The sequence below is a fragment of the Verruconis gallopava genome, assembly GCF_000836295.1.
Source record: "Verruconis gallopava strain CBS 43764 unplaced genomic scaffold supercont1.2, whole genome shotgun sequence".
Classification (NCBI taxonomy): Eukaryota; Fungi; Ascomycota; class Dothideomycetes; order Venturiales; family Sympoventuriaceae; genus Verruconis; species Verruconis gallopava.
The window spans coordinates 1087460-1102214 of record NW_015622138.1 but is presented as its reverse complement, the minus strand read 5'-3'; the positions used below and the strand labels follow the sequence as shown (position 1 = coordinate 1102214).

General features: G+C 49.7%; 5 protein-coding genes across 6 annotated transcripts; 3 read left to right on the top strand and 2 right to left on the bottom strand.

The window, feature by feature from the left end:
* Positions 1-125: 125 nt before the first annotated feature.
* On the top strand, positions 126-3360 carry PV09_00872 (uncharacterized protein). Its single transcript, XM_016353677.1, has 5 exons — positions 126-382; positions 584-615; positions 677-2129; positions 2322-2636; positions 2690-3360. The coding sequence occupies exons 1-5, from the start codon at positions 308-310 to the stop codon at positions 2999-3001; spliced, it is 2187 nt and encodes a 728-aa protein (XP_016218830.1). The 5' UTR covers positions 126-307; the 3' UTR covers positions 3002-3360.
* Positions 3361-3365: 5 nt separating this feature from the next.
* Positions 3366-4238, bottom strand: PV09_00871 (uncharacterized protein; the record flags this gene model as incomplete). Its single annotated transcript, XM_016353676.1, has 2 exons — positions 3366-4183; positions 4205-4238. 2 exons carry the CDS (start codon positions 4236-4238, stop codon positions 3786-3788), a joined length of 432 nt encoding a protein of 143 aa, XP_016218829.1. The 3' UTR covers positions 3366-3785.
* A 267-nt stretch (positions 4239-4505) lies between these two features.
* Positions 4506-8811, bottom strand: PV09_00870 (uncharacterized protein). Its single transcript, XM_016353675.1, has 4 exons — positions 8385-8811; positions 6723-8314; positions 5073-6657; positions 4506-5021 (listed from the first exon to the last, which is right to left on the bottom strand). Exons 1-3 carry the CDS (start codon positions 8637-8639, stop codon positions 6597-6599), a joined length of 1908 nt encoding a protein of 635 aa, XP_016218828.1. The 5' UTR covers positions 8640-8811; the 3' UTR covers positions 4506-5021; positions 5073-6596.
* A 126-nt stretch (positions 8812-8937) lies between these two features.
* Positions 8938-10458, top strand: PV09_00869. 2 transcript variants are annotated; one of them, XM_016353673.1, is made up of 4 exons: positions 8938-9243; positions 9300-9478; positions 9621-10103; positions 10177-10458. In XM_016353673.1, the coding sequence occupies exons 1-4, from the start codon at positions 9237-9239 to the stop codon at positions 10330-10332; spliced, it is 825 nt and encodes a 274-aa protein (XP_016218826.1). In that variant the 5' UTR covers positions 8938-9236; the 3' UTR covers positions 10333-10458. The 2 variants fall into 2 exon arrangements, with proteins under 2 accessions (XP_016218826.1, XP_016218827.1); XM_016353674.1 differs by having other exon boundaries at positions 9621-10458.
* Positions 10459-11492: 1034 nt separating this feature from the next.
* Positions 11493-14282, top strand: PV09_00868 (uncharacterized protein; the record flags this gene model as incomplete). The annotated part of the gene is made up of 3 exons (XM_016353672.1): positions 11493-11872; positions 11923-13280; positions 13333-14282. The coding sequence occupies 3 exons, from the start codon at positions 11493-11495 to the stop codon at positions 14226-14228; spliced, it is 2634 nt and encodes an 877-aa protein (XP_016218825.1). The 3' UTR covers positions 14229-14282.
* Between the last annotated feature and the right edge of the window lie 473 nt (positions 14283-14755).

Genomic DNA, 14755 nt, shown 5'->3' with positions numbered 1-14755 from the left:
CGGACGCTTAAGGGCCCCCCCAGCGCCAACGGGGCCTGGCAAGCAGAAGCGGGTGGGTTGTTCTGTAACAGGGCTAGCCTAGCGTCACTGTCGAAATCTGTAGAAAGTCCTACAAGAATCCATGCAAGACAACAACGCAGAGCCTGATCCTGCCCCCATCCACGCCAGAACCGCTCACCGAGCCAGAATCTGACCCAGTATTTGACACGTTCAAATTCTTCTGCTCGCAATCCGTTCCTCTGCACCCTTCTACAATTTTCCCTTGTGCATCCTTTTCCTGACCGACTGAATCCGCGCACCAGCAAACATGTCTGTGGTGGGCTGCGATTTTGGCAGTTTGAACACTGTTATTGCCGTCGCAAGAAATAGAGGTGTCGATGTGGTGAGTATGCGCCTTCCGACTTCCTGCACGCCGTGGCATTGTTCGCTTCATCGTTGTTTGCCGCCTGGTGCTGTGTGTTCGATTTTTTTTTTTTTTTCGAACGCAACCACCAGCAGTACGTGACGGCTTTAGCACGACAAAAATACTCAGACAGTAGCCGCCTTGGTTTTTGCCGTTCAAATTTGCTAACGTACACTCCAGATCACCAATGAAGTCTCAAATCGAGCAACACCGTAAGATTAGAGCTTGTCCTGGTGAAATACGCTCTCGACGTCATTGCTAACTAGGAAACAGGTCGCTGGTAGGCTTCGGCCCAAAGTCACGGTACATAGGAGAGCCTGCAAAGACAGCAGAAATCTCAAATCTCAAGAATACTGTGGGCAACCTCACCCGCCTCGCAGGCCGCTCCTTCAACGACCCAGACATCGCGATCGAGCAGCAATTTATTTCTGCCCCGCTCTGCGATGTCAACGGACAAGTGGGCGTCGAGGTTTCATACCTTGGGCAGAAAGAGAAGTTCACAGCCACACAGCTGATCGCCATGTACTTCACAAAGGTCAAAGAGACGGCCGCGAAGGAGCTGAAGCTCCCCGTCGCCGACATCGTTATAAGCTGTCCAGCCTGGTACACCGATGCCCAGCGGCGGAGTATCCTTGACGCTGCGGAAATTGCTGGCCTCAAGACGCTCCGTCTTATCAACGATACTACCGCAGTGGCCCTCGGCTGGGGCATCACGAAGACCGATTTGCCCGTAGGGGACGAAAAGCCGCGTCGTGTCGCGTTCGTCGACATCGGAAATAGCAACTACACTTGCTCAATTGTTGAGTACAAGAAGGGTGAACTGACAGTCAAGTCAACCGCTTCGGATCGACACTTTGGTGGCCGAAACTTCGACAAGGCGCTCGTAGACCACTTTGCGAAGGAGTTCAAGGAAAACTTCAAGATCGATATCAACGAGAACCCAAAGGCACGCTTCCGGGTCCTTGCAGCTTGTGAGAAGCTCAAGAAAGTCTTGTCCGCCAACTCTTCGGGTCCTATCAACATCGAGTCGTTGATGAATGACGTTGATGTCCGAGGCATGCTCAAGCGTGAAGAGTTGGAAGAGCTCGTACGGCCACTGTTAGACCGTGTTACCAAGCCGCTTGAGCAAGCTCTCGCAGAAGCCAAACTGAAGCCAGAGGACCTGGACGCCGTCGAAATGGTGGGTGGTTGTACACGTGTGCCGTGTCTGAAAAACGCAATCCAGCAATTTTTCGGCAGACCCCTTTCCTACACATTGAACCAAGACGAAGCCGTCGCCCGAGGGTGCGCCTTTAGCTGCGCTATTCACTCGCCGGTCTTCCGGGTGCGTGAATTCGCCGTTCATGACATCAATAACTACCCAATCGAGTTCACGTGGGAAAAATCTCCTGACATCCCAGACGAGGATACCAGCTTGACCGTCTTCAACAAGGGCAACGCGATCCCATCCACGAAGATCTTGACATTTTACAGGAAACAGCCTTTCGATCTTGAAGCCAAGTACGCGAAGCCTGAGATGCTACCCGGAAAGATCAGCCCTTGGATCGGCAGATTCTCTGTCAAGGGTGTCAAAGCTGATGCAAAAGACGATTTCATGATTTGCAAGCTGAAGGCACGCATCAACCCGCACGGCGTCCTTAATGTTGAGCAGGGCTACTATGTGGAAGAACAGGAGGTGGAGGAGCCGATTCCAGAGTCTAAAGACGGTGAGAAAAAAGATGGAGATGTACGTGACCCTGTTTCTTCGCAACCTTCACAAGCACAAGCAGAGGCTTCCAGTCAATCATCGACTAGAAAGCATTCCGCAAGCCCACCTGTCGATAATTCGATTAAGCGTTTCAAGGTATCTGTTGAAGATAACGCGTCTTTGGCTGAATATCTCGATCCATTGAAAGGAGCAAAGCTAACGAATGCCCAGGCAATGGATACCGACGCGCCAAACGGCTCAGCAGACAAAGCGCCAAAGACGCGTAAAGTCAAGAAGCAGGTCCGCAAGGGTGAGCTGCCGCTTGTTGCTGGGACTGCTTCCCTGGACCAGGCCACCAAGAACGCTGCTGCGGAAAGAGAACACCAGATGATGATGGAAGACAAGCTTGTCAAGGACACGGAAGACAAGAAGAATGAGCTTGAGTCATTCATTTACGAACTTCGGGAGAAGATTGATGGTGTTTACGATGAGTTCAGCAGTGAGGAAGAAAAGGAGAAGATTCGTGCAAAGTGTACGGAGACTGAGGTATGGACCCTTTTACCGTCATTAACTTCAGCATGCTGACATTTGTTCCACAGGACTGGCTTTATGAGGAGGGTGAGGATACGACTAAGGCAGTCTACGTAGCCAAGATAGAGGAAGTCCGCAGTGTTGCGGCACCTGTCATTCAGCGCTACCAAGATAAGCTGGAGGAAGAGAGACAAGCCAGGATCAAGAAGGAAGAAGAGGAAGCAGCCAAACGACGCGCTGAGGAGGAGGCGAGAAGGAAGGCTGAAGAGGAAAAGAAGAAGGCCGAGGAAGAGGCCAAGAAGGCCGAGGAGGAGGCCAAGAAAGCTGCCGAGCCAAAGGACGAGGAGATGAAAGACGTGGAAACCGAAGAAAAGGAGTGAATCACTAGCTTATGAGGTCACATGAGATATGGAGTCGTTCGAGGAATGATAGACGGCGTTTCTGTATTCCAGAGGATAAGAAGCAAGTAATGGATATGGTCATGACGCGGCTCTGTGTATGGCAGCAATGCACATGCACAGACCATGGGTTTTATGACTAGAAAAAGATAAGTATAGATCAATGCCTAACTTGCGCGTTAGATTGGTTTCTTCTCCTCCGCACTGGCGTTATATCAACATGGCACCACTTCTAACTTGGACGCCGAACCCGTCTTTTGAGTACATTAAACGTTAGTATAAGTACAAAATTATCGTACAGCAGCAAGCAGATCGTCACAAGCTGCTGGGAAACGTATCCCACTCCCCTGAATATCCGAGAAAGGGATGTGAGTTCCTCCACTCTGTGAGCCACACAAATCGTCAACATCGCATGCGCTCCGCTTCCCTCTACCAAGGCATTCTGAATCAGGTTCGAATGAGGCGAAAAGTACTAAGCCAAGGACACACTACTTCTATATACATAAAATCCGCAGCATCCACGTGAAGAACAGGGGGAAGGGAAGATTATTGTGTTTTGTACTACAAGGAAACCAGCAAACGCCCTCAATGATAGTCAGGATAGAACGACTGTTGCAACAAAGAGCTAGAATTGGACCGTAAGAAAGTGTCAGCAAGGTTGGAATCTGCGCAGTCGGAGCTTGAAACGTCAGAGGTCGACGTGGTGCTACGACTCCCGTCGTGATGAAGAACCAGCGTGCAGGTGGAGCCCGTGTGCGGGAAAGCGTCAATACGAATATTCATATTGGTCCGGCTGCTGCTGCCGCAGCCGCTGCGGAATTTCGTCGTCCTCTTCGGCGTTGGGGACGCTTCTACGCTGCTTTTTCGGTATGTCCTTGCTGTGATAGTGACGCAGATGCTCTGTCATGTGGTCGCGCCGAAGGAACCCGTTTCCGCCCTTGCGGTTGCACTTCTTGACCGTGCAGTCGATGCGCTCCACTTTGTCCTTGTCGTGCACGCAGGTTTCGTGACGTTGCAGGTCAGCCTTGCGGGCGAACGCCTTGCGGCACGTCTCTCCCGAATCTTGCACGACGCGGTAGCAGGCGAACCTTTTCTTTTTTTGAGTCTTGGCACGATGCGATGAGGACGGTCCCGTGGATCTGCTTAGAAGCACGCAGAGGTTAGCTGCGCTCTTTTCAGTCCTACAAGTGATCATGAATGCCCAGAGAAATGCGAACATGAGGACGACGCAGGAGGAAACAGTAGACGAGAAAGGATCGGCATTGTCGCACTGAATAAATGAAAGAAGAAAAAACGATAAAAAGGAAAGGAAAGGAAAAAAAAAAGAAGCCAAAAAGGCAAAAAAAAAAGAAAATAAAAGAAAAGGGACCGGTATAAGGGAGTACTACCGAGGCGATACGACTACGAGATTTCCAAGATGTGGAAAATTTGAATGTCAGGCTCGGGAAGGAGATGGATAGAACGAGCCTGACGTTTCCAAAGAAATGCTAGCTAGTCCAAATGTTTTTGCACAAACGTACCCGTTGTCAGACTGCGGGCTTGGGTCCCTGTCCTCAGACGAGCCCGATTCTGAGCCTGGTTGAGAGCTGTAGGGGTAGTTGTGCGAGTTGTCCACCGCCGGTGATTCCCATCCCTGAGAAGAATTGCTGGTCGTCGCAGTAAGCTCATAGGGTTGACGAGCGTGGTGATAGTCTCCCAGATTCAAACCGCGATTGTAAGGGTTGAACTGAGGTTGGAGAGTGAACTGAGGTTGGAGAGGCGTCGGCACGGGGTAGCTGCCGGTCTGATGAGCGATGTACGCATAGTGACCGGCATCTGCGGTGGTAGGCGGGTAATAAGTAGCGGAGTAATTGCTTAAGGGAGGAGAAGTCTGTTGGCTCCACTGTTGGCCTGTCGTTGGAGCACCCGTCGCGGCGTAGACTTGCGGCGTTGCTATTTGCTCCCCCGAGTCCCACTCTTCCTCCCCATGGCTCAACGGAGATTGCCCGGAAGCAAATGGCTGCTGCACATTGTCGTTAGCAAGAAGAGACGGTGAGCCGCTTCAGTGACTTGCCCGTAGATGGAAATCCATAGAAGCGCAGTTAGCGGTGACATGCGTTGCAGTAAGTGATGGTGGTCTGGGCCACGGCTGGTGGCGACTAATAGAATATAGGATGGCAGTAAGCGAAGACGTGCTTTGCACTTTCGTGCGGTGTTGGACTGGTCCGCCTCGGCAGAGCTGTGAGCTGTACTTTTGGAACAAGGGAAAGTGGACGTAAGATGTAAGACGCGGCGTAAATAAATTATAACACGAAGTCAAACAATGCCCCTACGTTCTTCTGTGAGCTGGCATTGGAAGGTAGTTGGCGTGGCTGTGAAGTCCCGCTGTTGACTTCGAGCAGACCAAAGTTGCGGTGTAACGATGTATTATGCCATGAAAACGAAAAGTGAAAATGGTATCGTTTTATTCGACCTGAGCTTCATGCAGGCAGGTTACAACAGGGCAGCCTATTATGGGCCTGGAAACCAACGCTCATGATGAACGTGCTTCCACGCCCATACTCAAATCGTGTGAAAGAAAACCCCATTCGTGTGCGCATCACGCAGGATCTGAGGCCGCAGACATGCATTAGACTGGGTGAGGTTGTCCATACCCTGCTTGAAGTTCATACTTTCGTCGTGCCATCTTAAGGCTCTGCGTTCTGCGTTTCTCGCGGAATTTCGCTCGTATATGGGGATTCCAATGCAGAACTGACCAGCATGGCGACTCAGCCTCAGGAAACCATAGGTTCTCAGACGATCCACGTTCGTGCCGGATGGCAGATGTGTGAGGCTGAGTGATTTGTGACAGAATGAAGGGGCCAGGCCCAACTAGCTGCTCGGTACAAGTGGGGTGGTCATCAGACTGGACCAGAGCGGTATGGCATGCGTTGAATGGCCAACGCCCGGAGGATGAAGAGGCTGTGACTGATCCTAGGGCCCTTGATTCGTCGATCGACTCCACAGTACGAAGGACAGAATTGTGGCGTCTCACAAGATCAAGGGTGGCCTCCAAGTGTGGCTCTTTGGAGAGGAAATGTGCGCTTTGTTACCCCCTTGACATCGCTGTGGTAATGGCGCTTAACAGGTGAAGCAGGAGAGATTTACACACGTATCAGCACGACTAAGGAATTAAGGATCATCTATGTATGGCGAGTGTGAGGAGCGCTGGGTGTTATCAGCCTTGTACAAAAATGACCCCACCCGCCTTGGTTGCCTTGTTTGTTCGCGCCATATAAACCGGGCGTAAGTACAGAGCCGCCTGTCCGTGATCGGCGATTCACTTGCAATCCGGAAAATTAGTCTGGGTAATCGAGCAGTAGGAGAGGGGATGAAGAAGCGGCGCGTGAAAAGGCAGATAATAGATCACTTTGCGCAAACAAAGATAGGTAAACAAAAAACAAGGGCATCTCCACAGGAGACGTTGAGCTTTGTCAATTAGCGATACGGCAACAAATCCGGTGAAGTCGAATGCACGACCAGACCGGGAAGAATAGCTAGTGCTATCATGTTTGCCGAGTGGCTGAGTAGACGTGCATCTACTCGTCCACTCCTCTCCTCATAGCTCGTCTTCCAGCCAACGATAGTGAAACTTGAAGTCGGCCTTCCTTCTGTTCATCCTATTTGCCTTTGATTAGCTTCGCGCATTCTTCGTCGTGTGTCATGCGTCTAAGCCTAAACTTACCACGTGCTTTCATAGTCGAAGAACCGATAAGTACCCTGCTCATAGTCTTCAGTGATACTCTTCGGTTCTTCATGACGTTGGAACCAAGTTTGATATTGCTTATGGAACCTCCAGCTCTGGTTCTTTAATGCCTTCGCGCTTAAGTACTGCTGGTAAGTTCCTTGTCTGTAATAGAATGCGTAGAATAGTGTGTCAGTATCCACCCTGCTGTACAGCCGTGGATCATCAAAGATCGGCGACGGCTCCTGGGGGAAATGCGGCGGTGTGTATGGATAGGGGTTTTGCGGCCGGTAAAACCTTGGACGTTCCATATCTGCAGCTTCGGGTACTTGCGAGTAGCCTGCTGCAAATAACCGCTGTGATGTTGGGTCTGAGAAGGCGTCTTTTGGGTCCTTCGTGATGTCAAAGCCGTCGAGAAGATCTGCCAGGCTCGAGGGGAGATGGTAGATTGGTTCTTCTTCCTCCACTTCGGAGTGTGTGTCGCCATTAGTGAGCGCAGGTGTTGACGGCTGCGCCCCTTCTTCCGTACTGCTTTCAGTCGCCTTCTTGTTCTCTTGCCTTTTGTTATCCTTCTCGGGTCCAAACTGAGCCGGCTCATTGGCAATCACTGCAGGCGATGCGCCCGGTCCAGGAGATTTCCCCATTGGTTGAGAATCGTGACTTGCATTTCTCTGAGTCGGCTGGGCGGAGGGCTGTGCTTGCGACACTGCTGGTGACGCGCCACTTGGTGCTTTGACAGCTGCTGGCAATGTTGCAGGTGATGACTCTGTGGGCGGAGCTTTCGCAGGCGGCGCAGGTAATGGAGCGATTCCAAGCTCATTCTGATCGCTCGCAGCTGCCGCTGCCGCTGCAGATGCGTATTTGAGCGGTGCCCCACCTGCTGGTGGCGGTGCTGGCTTCATACCACTTGCAGCTGTCCCGTTCGCCGTCGCTGGTATTGGTGCATGTAGCGTTGCGAGTGCGGGCAATGGAGACTTTACGTGTTGTGTCGAGGGTCTTCGCCGATCGTCTCGTGCAATCTCTGCAGCTTTCGACTTGCCTATTCCTCCTGCGGCAGGTTTTTGATCTGCATCTGCGTCATCCGCTAGCGATTGAGCGTCTTGAGAAGAAAGTCTGTCAGCCTCAATGCCCATGCCAAATATCTCCTCCTCTTCCTGGAGGTTTAGATCATCGTATATCGTATCGTCCTCCATAAAATCAATCTCTTGGTTTTGGTCAACGTAATACGTGATGTCCTCCTGTTTTTTCTTGACCTCTTCGGCATCGATGCCGCCATTCTCGAGTGTTCGCAATAGAAGCTCCAATTTCTGTTGATGCCACTTATGTCTCTCCATCACCCTTTCCAGCTCAGCAACTCTATCAGCACTCGAGTTGCCCTTTTTACTCTTCTTCAAATTCGCCTGCAATGTTTCGGCCTCGGACTCGAGTTGTTCAATCTGTCGTTCCAAGCTGTCCACGCAATCGGATAGATAGGCGCACATCTCGGCCTTCTCCCTCTCTTTCGGATCCATCTTAGTTGCTAACGACAGACCCTCTTTCGAATATGCCTTTGTTTTCATTTCCTTCTCGACCGCCTTGAACTTCTCCATTTGCTAGAAAACATACTTGTTAGCGCAGTCTTATAAGGTGGCAGGCGCAGCGGGACGAGCAGCAAACACGCACAGTTTCTATCAATTTTCGATGTTCCAATAGCGCCTTCTTGTCCTTGATTTCGTTCGATGCTGCCCATGCCTTGATCCTATCTCGATCTCGTTGCAGCTTCTTGATCTCCTTCTTGAGCTGATCCTCTAATTTTTCCTTCTGGGCCGGGTTTCCGGCTGTCTGAATTTTCTCATAGATACTTTCGAAGGCCGCGACGCCTTCTGCGACCTTCTTGAAGCATTTATCGATCTCTATCTGCAATTTCCGTGCCGCCATGGCTTGGGATATGTGAAGCCTCACGGGGGAGGACGCCTGCTAGGCAAAAGGCAGAGGGCAAAGTTAGTCTCGCGAGATGATGATGATGAGAGAAATGGCGTGACACTGATTGTGTGCGAGCGACGCGTGACCGGTGGCTGCTAGGCGCCGTATAATGTTGCAGGTGTTGCACAGTCTGTCTTGATGGAGAGATGTCGCGAACATGGGGTGGTAGACGAAGGCAAGCGCAGGGATATCCGTATACGGCTTAGCCTTTTCTCTAAGCGAGCCAACCAAAGAACCAATCACCCACACAGTTAGCCGTACTTCAAGCCTTCGAAATTCGCCTTATGTTCGAGTCGTCATATCCGAACATGGTCTTCCCTTGGCTCTCTAGCTTGCAGCTGAATGTCAAGTATTTATCGTTGCTTTGAACTTTCCCTATTCTTCTTGCTCTATTTGTAACAAGATGTGTCGCTCAACTAGCGCACCCTAGAAGTCGCAGGCTACGCCACAAGGCGTATCAAACACCACCCCGCTAACACAACTCGATACTACCCTTCTTACCCACAGTAGCTTACCCATCTACATCGCACAACATCACTTAGTCCTTGGAGTATGAAAGGTTAGAGATGGCCCTTGAGTCGTTTTATCACACCACTCAGCGCTGACCCTTTTCAGTCGTCCTGCAGCGCGTTAAATCCGCGTCTGTATCTGTCGATGGAAAGCTCATAGCGTCGATCGGCAAGGGCGTCCTTGCACTTGCTGCGGTGGGCAAGGACGACACTATCCAGGATTCAGAGAGAGCAGCGGGTAAGCTTCTGAACATGAAGCTGTGGGATGATGAGAGTGGTGGTAGGGTAAGCTTGTATCTTCCTACTCTTTAAGCGTCGCCGATGCAGTTGAACAGCTTGTCGATCAAATGTTCATGGTTTCCATTTTTTCAAACTCAACGTAGAGACTCTGACAACGATACGCAACCGCTAACGACGCATGTCCTAGTGGAAGAAGAGCGTGAAGGACGTCGGCGGCGAAGTTCTTTGCATTTCGCAATTCACCCTCTTTGCCTCTACCAACAAGGGTAACAAGCCTAGTTTTCACAAATCTGCAGACGCTGAAAAAGGACGGGAGTTGTATACGGCTTTCTTTACTGAGGTGCAGAAGCAGTATGATCAGGACAAGGTTAAAGATGGAGTTTTTCAGGCAATGATGGATGTCGCCCTCGTCAACGACGGTCCTGTAAGTGAGAATAGTGCTAGCCCCCTGGATGAAGAGACGCCGTTATGTGCTTCCGGTGAGCTGAGAGATCGTGGGGATGCATCGGATGCAGATCAAAATCTGCGGACTGAGGACATTCCTGTGACGAACGAAAACCCGCCACCAGAGAATGGGCAGCCACGCTCGCAATCGGATGCCGATAACATGGCAGACAGACTCACCAAACTTCCGCCGCTGGGCATAAAGTACATATGCGAGCACGAAGCTGTGAGCCCCCCTTCAGTTTGAACTTGTTCTGATGGTGTGAGACAGGTTACGCTGATACTGAACACGGCGACAGGTAACTCTGGAGATTGATACAAATCCAGGACCTATAGATGTACCAAGCGATATGCAAAAAGTTAAGGTACAAGGAAATATGTCTGTTGATGAGCTTGCTCAGATTGTTAAAGAGATGACGTATGACTTCAATCTGTCGCCCGAGCTCATGGAGTGACGCAAACGCACTTGCCATATTTATTACTAGTATATAGACAATAGAGAGTTCAGACGTATCGTGGCATGTAAGGATGTTGTTTTCTGTGATTATTCCTCCACCACATCTCGGCTTGTCTAAGCTGCATTGAGCTGAAGGAATATAATTGGGAGGCAAGCCGGGTGTAGAAACTAAAGCAGGACATTTTCTAGGCCAGGCCAAGTTTTTGCTGACTGTTCTGGATGATGTCATATCTATTTCATGTGGCATTTAAAAGAGATGATAAGAATAAAAATCGCTCAATCCAGCGAGCATTGGGAACATCCCAATGCGATGTGCACAGATTCCTGATCGCCGCGAAGCGGCGCACATTTATGTATGACCATTTGTAACGAATAAGAGCGGTTCCGCGGAGATGCGGCTCATGGCCTTTCCATTTTGAGAACGCACATCTATCATTGACCTCACCTCATTGAATTTGATTCAAACATCGCAACTCCACAATTAATGTGCACGTGTGCAAGAGATCGCAAAGTGTTGCTTCAATATCGAGTCTCATTCTCTCGGCTCCCTAATATCGCGTTGTGGCGACAATCTACCAGCATCTCACAACGTTTGCTAAGTAACGACTTGTTTTAAAAAAATGGTCTTGAACACTGCATATATGCTTCGGTCATATCATGAGAATACCCCAACATAGATCCGCAACGGGCTTCTCCGTATCGATGATGAGCGTTGTTCGAAAATAGAGCAATGAGCAATTGAAGATGGAACTCGCACTAGTGTATTAAGTACTTGTACTAACCAATAACGGGGCTTCCATGCTTCTGCAGGTTCTTATCAGTTCAGAAAAATGCTAGTCCTCTCGGGGCCAGATTATGGTAGGGATGAGTATCGAGTTTCCGCGGCTGATTCCTGCGATGGGATTCTAGACAGCAGAAGGAAACATGATGTTTGCTTTCTCCGCTGCACACCCACGGCTATATGATGCAAGGAGGTCAGATCGAGGCATACGTGCCACAAAGTCCGATTGCGTGAGAGAAATAATTTTCTAGTTTCGCTTTTCTCGTCTTCACTGACGTTCAATCACCCTGAGATTCTGAACTTTTGTTCCTCTACCATGCTCTAGAACATTTCCTGTATTGTCACCGTTCGGCCTTTGCTTGATCTTGTATCTCGAAATGGATAACCTCAGTTTGGAAGAAAAGGCAAAGCCGCAAAAATTATATCCACAACCACCACCTAGTCCTCCAGAAAGTACGGTAGCAGAGCCTGATGAGGTATCGACAAATTCCGTCGTAGACATTCCCCTGCCCCCGCCATCAGACCCTGCTTTGGTCGTCCTCGATCTCGATAAAAGCACTCCAGATGCGCACGTGCCGAGAGACCCAAGGTTAATTCGGCTCACTGGTGTTCATCCCTTCAACGTAGAGGCACCATTAACAGCACTTTTCAATGAAGGTTTCCTAACGAGTCCTGATTTGTTTTACGTCCGGAATCATGGAGCTGTTCCAAATGTTCCGGATGAAGAGTGCTTGGACTGGGAGTTCACGGTCGAAGGGTGAGCCATTTGAAGTTGACATATTATAACATTCGCTGAGCGTGTTCCAGGCTCGTTGACTATCCTATGACAATTAAGCTCAGAGATCTGATTTCAGATTATCGCAACATAACACTACCCGTCACATTGGTCTGTGCAGGGAACCGACGAAAGGAACAGAATGTCGTCCGCAAATCAAAGGGATTTTCCTGGGGTCCCGCTGGGCTATCAACTGCCCTGTTTACAGGTATCGCCTTGTCGGACGTAATAAAGAAAGCTCGACCAAATAGGCGGGCACGGTATGTTTGTATGGAAGGTGCTGACAAGTTGCCGAATGGTTACTACGGGACGTCGCTGAAATTAAATTGGGTCATGGATCCTAACAAAGGTGTCATGCTCTCATGGATGATGAATGGAGAGATGTTAAGGCCTGACCACGGTAAACCTCTAAGGGTAGTTGTCCCCGGGCAGATTGGTGGAAGGAGTGTCAAGTGGCTTAAGAGGTTGATTGTGAGCGATGAGCCAAGCACAAGTTGGTATCACTACTACGACAACCGGTTGCTACCCACAATGGTGTCTCCGGAAGAATCTGCCAACAACCCTAGTTGGTGGAAAGACGAAAGGTACGCCATCTACGACTTGAACACTAATTCCGCGATTGCCTATCCTGAACATGAGGAACGAATATATCTAGCACAGGCACCTGAAAGATACAAATTAAGGGGGTATGCATATGGAGGTGGCGGGAGGCGAGTTACGCGAGTCGAAATAACTCTCGACAAGGGCAAAACCTGGAGACTGGCCCATATCGAATATCCGGAAGATAAGTATCGCTCAGCTCCAGATCAAGATTTATATGGAGGAGCATTGGACGTCTGGTGGCGGGAAACATCATTTTGCTGGTGCTTTTGGCATCTTGAAGTACCCGTAACTGACTTGCAGGACGCAAAGGACGTGTTCGTCCGCGCAATGGATGAGGCACTTCAAGTTCAACCTCGAGACATGTATTGGTCGGTTTTAGGTATGATGAACAACCCCTGGTTCCGAGTTACAATAAGTCATGAGGGGGAATACTTGCGATTTGAGCACCCAACTCAGCCCGCCTTGATGCCAGGGGGTTGGATGGAAAGAGTTAAAAATATGGGAGGCAACTTGACAAACGGATACTGGGGGGAACGAATCGACGGCGAAGATGCCTCCTCCGAAGTCAATAAACAGGCACCAGCAGAAATAAAAATGACGAATGACAGCGTGAACAAGGAAATCACAATTGACGATCTTCGTAAACACGATCACACGCAGGAGCCATGGTTTGTGGTGAACGGTGAGGTCTACGATGGAACTGCTTTCTTGAAAGATCATCCTGGTGGAGCGCAGAGCATTATCTCTGCCGCTGGACTCGATGCTACTGACGAATTCATGGCGATTCGTGAGTGGATCTTCCCGTTTTGTCCTAAATTTGCATCACTAACTCCATGTAGATAGCGAAACTGCGAAACTTATGATGCCAGACTATCACATCGGATCATTAGACGAAAAATCACGGAGAGTACTTCAAGAAGGAGAAATTAACGTAGCAGCATCAGACGAGCCAAGACCCACATTTTTGGACAGCAAAGTTTGGAACAAAGCTGTATTGCACAAGAAGACGACAGTATCATGGGATTCTAGGATCTTCACCTTTAAGCTTGAACACGACGAACAAGTGCTTGGCTTACCAACGGGCCAGCATCTAATGATGAGATTACGCGATCCTGTCACACGGGAAGCCATCATTCGAAGCTACACGCCGATCTCAGAACAAAGTGAAAAAGGCTTCGTTCACGTGCTAGTCAAAATATACTTTGACACACCAGAGAGAAAGGGTGGAAAAATGACGACGGCCATGGACGCCATACCTATTGGACATTCTATAGACTTTAAGGGCCCGATTGGTAAATTTGAGTACCTTGGAAAGGGCAGATGCACAGTGCAAGGGCAAAATCGATCAGTCAAGCACTTCTTCATGATTTGCGGAGGCAGTGGTGTCACTCCCATTTTCCAGGTCTTCCGAGCAGTTATGCAAGACAAGGACGATCCAACCTCGTGCACGGTACTGAATGGAAATCGCCTCGTTGAAGACATTCTCTGCAGGGAGGATCTTGACAAGCTTGCGAATGACAGTCCAGATCGATGCAAACTCATATACACCCTGACGCAAGCACCGGAAGACTGGACAGGCTTGAGAGGACGCATAGGACCTCCGCTGCTGGAGGAGCATGTACCGCGGACGGATGATTCAATGGTACTAATTTGTGGTCCTGAAGCTCTGGAGAAGAATGTCCACAAAATTCTTAACAGTCAAGGTTGGGAAGACAAGGATTTGCTGTTTTTCTAGGCACAGGTGTGCACGCAAGCAGCTGACATCGAGCTCGATAAGCGTGGTTAGATCCAATCAAAGGTCGTCTGCTGGCGACTCTGTACCTTTACCAAAGAAAAAAATATGTTTACATGCATAGCGGAGGAGTTACATCGGATTTAGTTGAAGTAGAAGGACTACGACAGGTCTGAGCATGGCGCGGCCAGAGAGGTTGAGAATAGTTTCCACATAACGAAGTCAAATTTCCGAACATGGCAATCTTCACACGACCAATCAGACTGCACGCAGAATTCTGCCTGCAAAGAAAGATGTGGCGGAGATTTTCTCCGAGATCACGCGTTCTGGATCGTCAGCTTTATCTCGCATCTCTTGGCATCTCCCCCCAAACTCCACATTGTGTTCGTTGGTTTTCTTCTTATCAGCGATCCTCACCTGCCCACACTTCCATGCGCGCATTTAGTCGTCTTATCAAACCTAGTCCCTCGGAAATACTAGGATGATGGTTATGTTCTTTACCACTCTTGAAAGCAGCTAGTCCTCCACGG

Coding starts and splice junctions, on each gene's coding strand:
- PV09_00872 (XM_016353677.1), top strand. CDS start 308: ATGTCTGTGGTGGGCTGCGATTTTGGCAGTTTGAACACTGTTATTGCC. Junction 616..676: donor GTCTCAAATCGAGCAACACC/GTAAGATTAGAG, acceptor ACTAGGAAACAG/GTCGCTGGTAGGCTTCGGCC. Junction 2,637..2,689: donor CAAAGTGTACGGAGACTGAG/GTATGGACCCTT, acceptor TTTGTTCCACAG/GACTGGCTTTATGAGGAGGG.
- PV09_00870 (XM_016353675.1), bottom strand. CDS start 8,639: ATGGCGGCACGGAAATTGCAGATAGAGATCGATAAATGCTTCAAGAAG. Junction 8,315..8,384: donor ATCGAAAATTGATAGAAACT/GTGCGTGTTTGC, acceptor TATGTTTTCTAG/CAAATGGAGAAGTTCAAGGC. Junction 6,658..6,722: donor TTCGACTATGAAAGCACGTG/GTAAGTTTAGGC, acceptor AAAGGCAAATAG/GATGAACAGAAGGAAGGCCG.
- PV09_00869 (XM_016353673.1), top strand. Junction 9,479..9,620: donor ATGATGAGAGTGGTGGTAGG/GTAAGCTTGTAT, acceptor CGCATGTCCTAG/TGGAAGAAGAGCGTGAAGGA. Junction 10,104..10,176: donor ACATATGCGAGCACGAAGCT/GTGAGCCCCCCT, acceptor ACACGGCGACAG/GTAACTCTGGAGATTGATAC.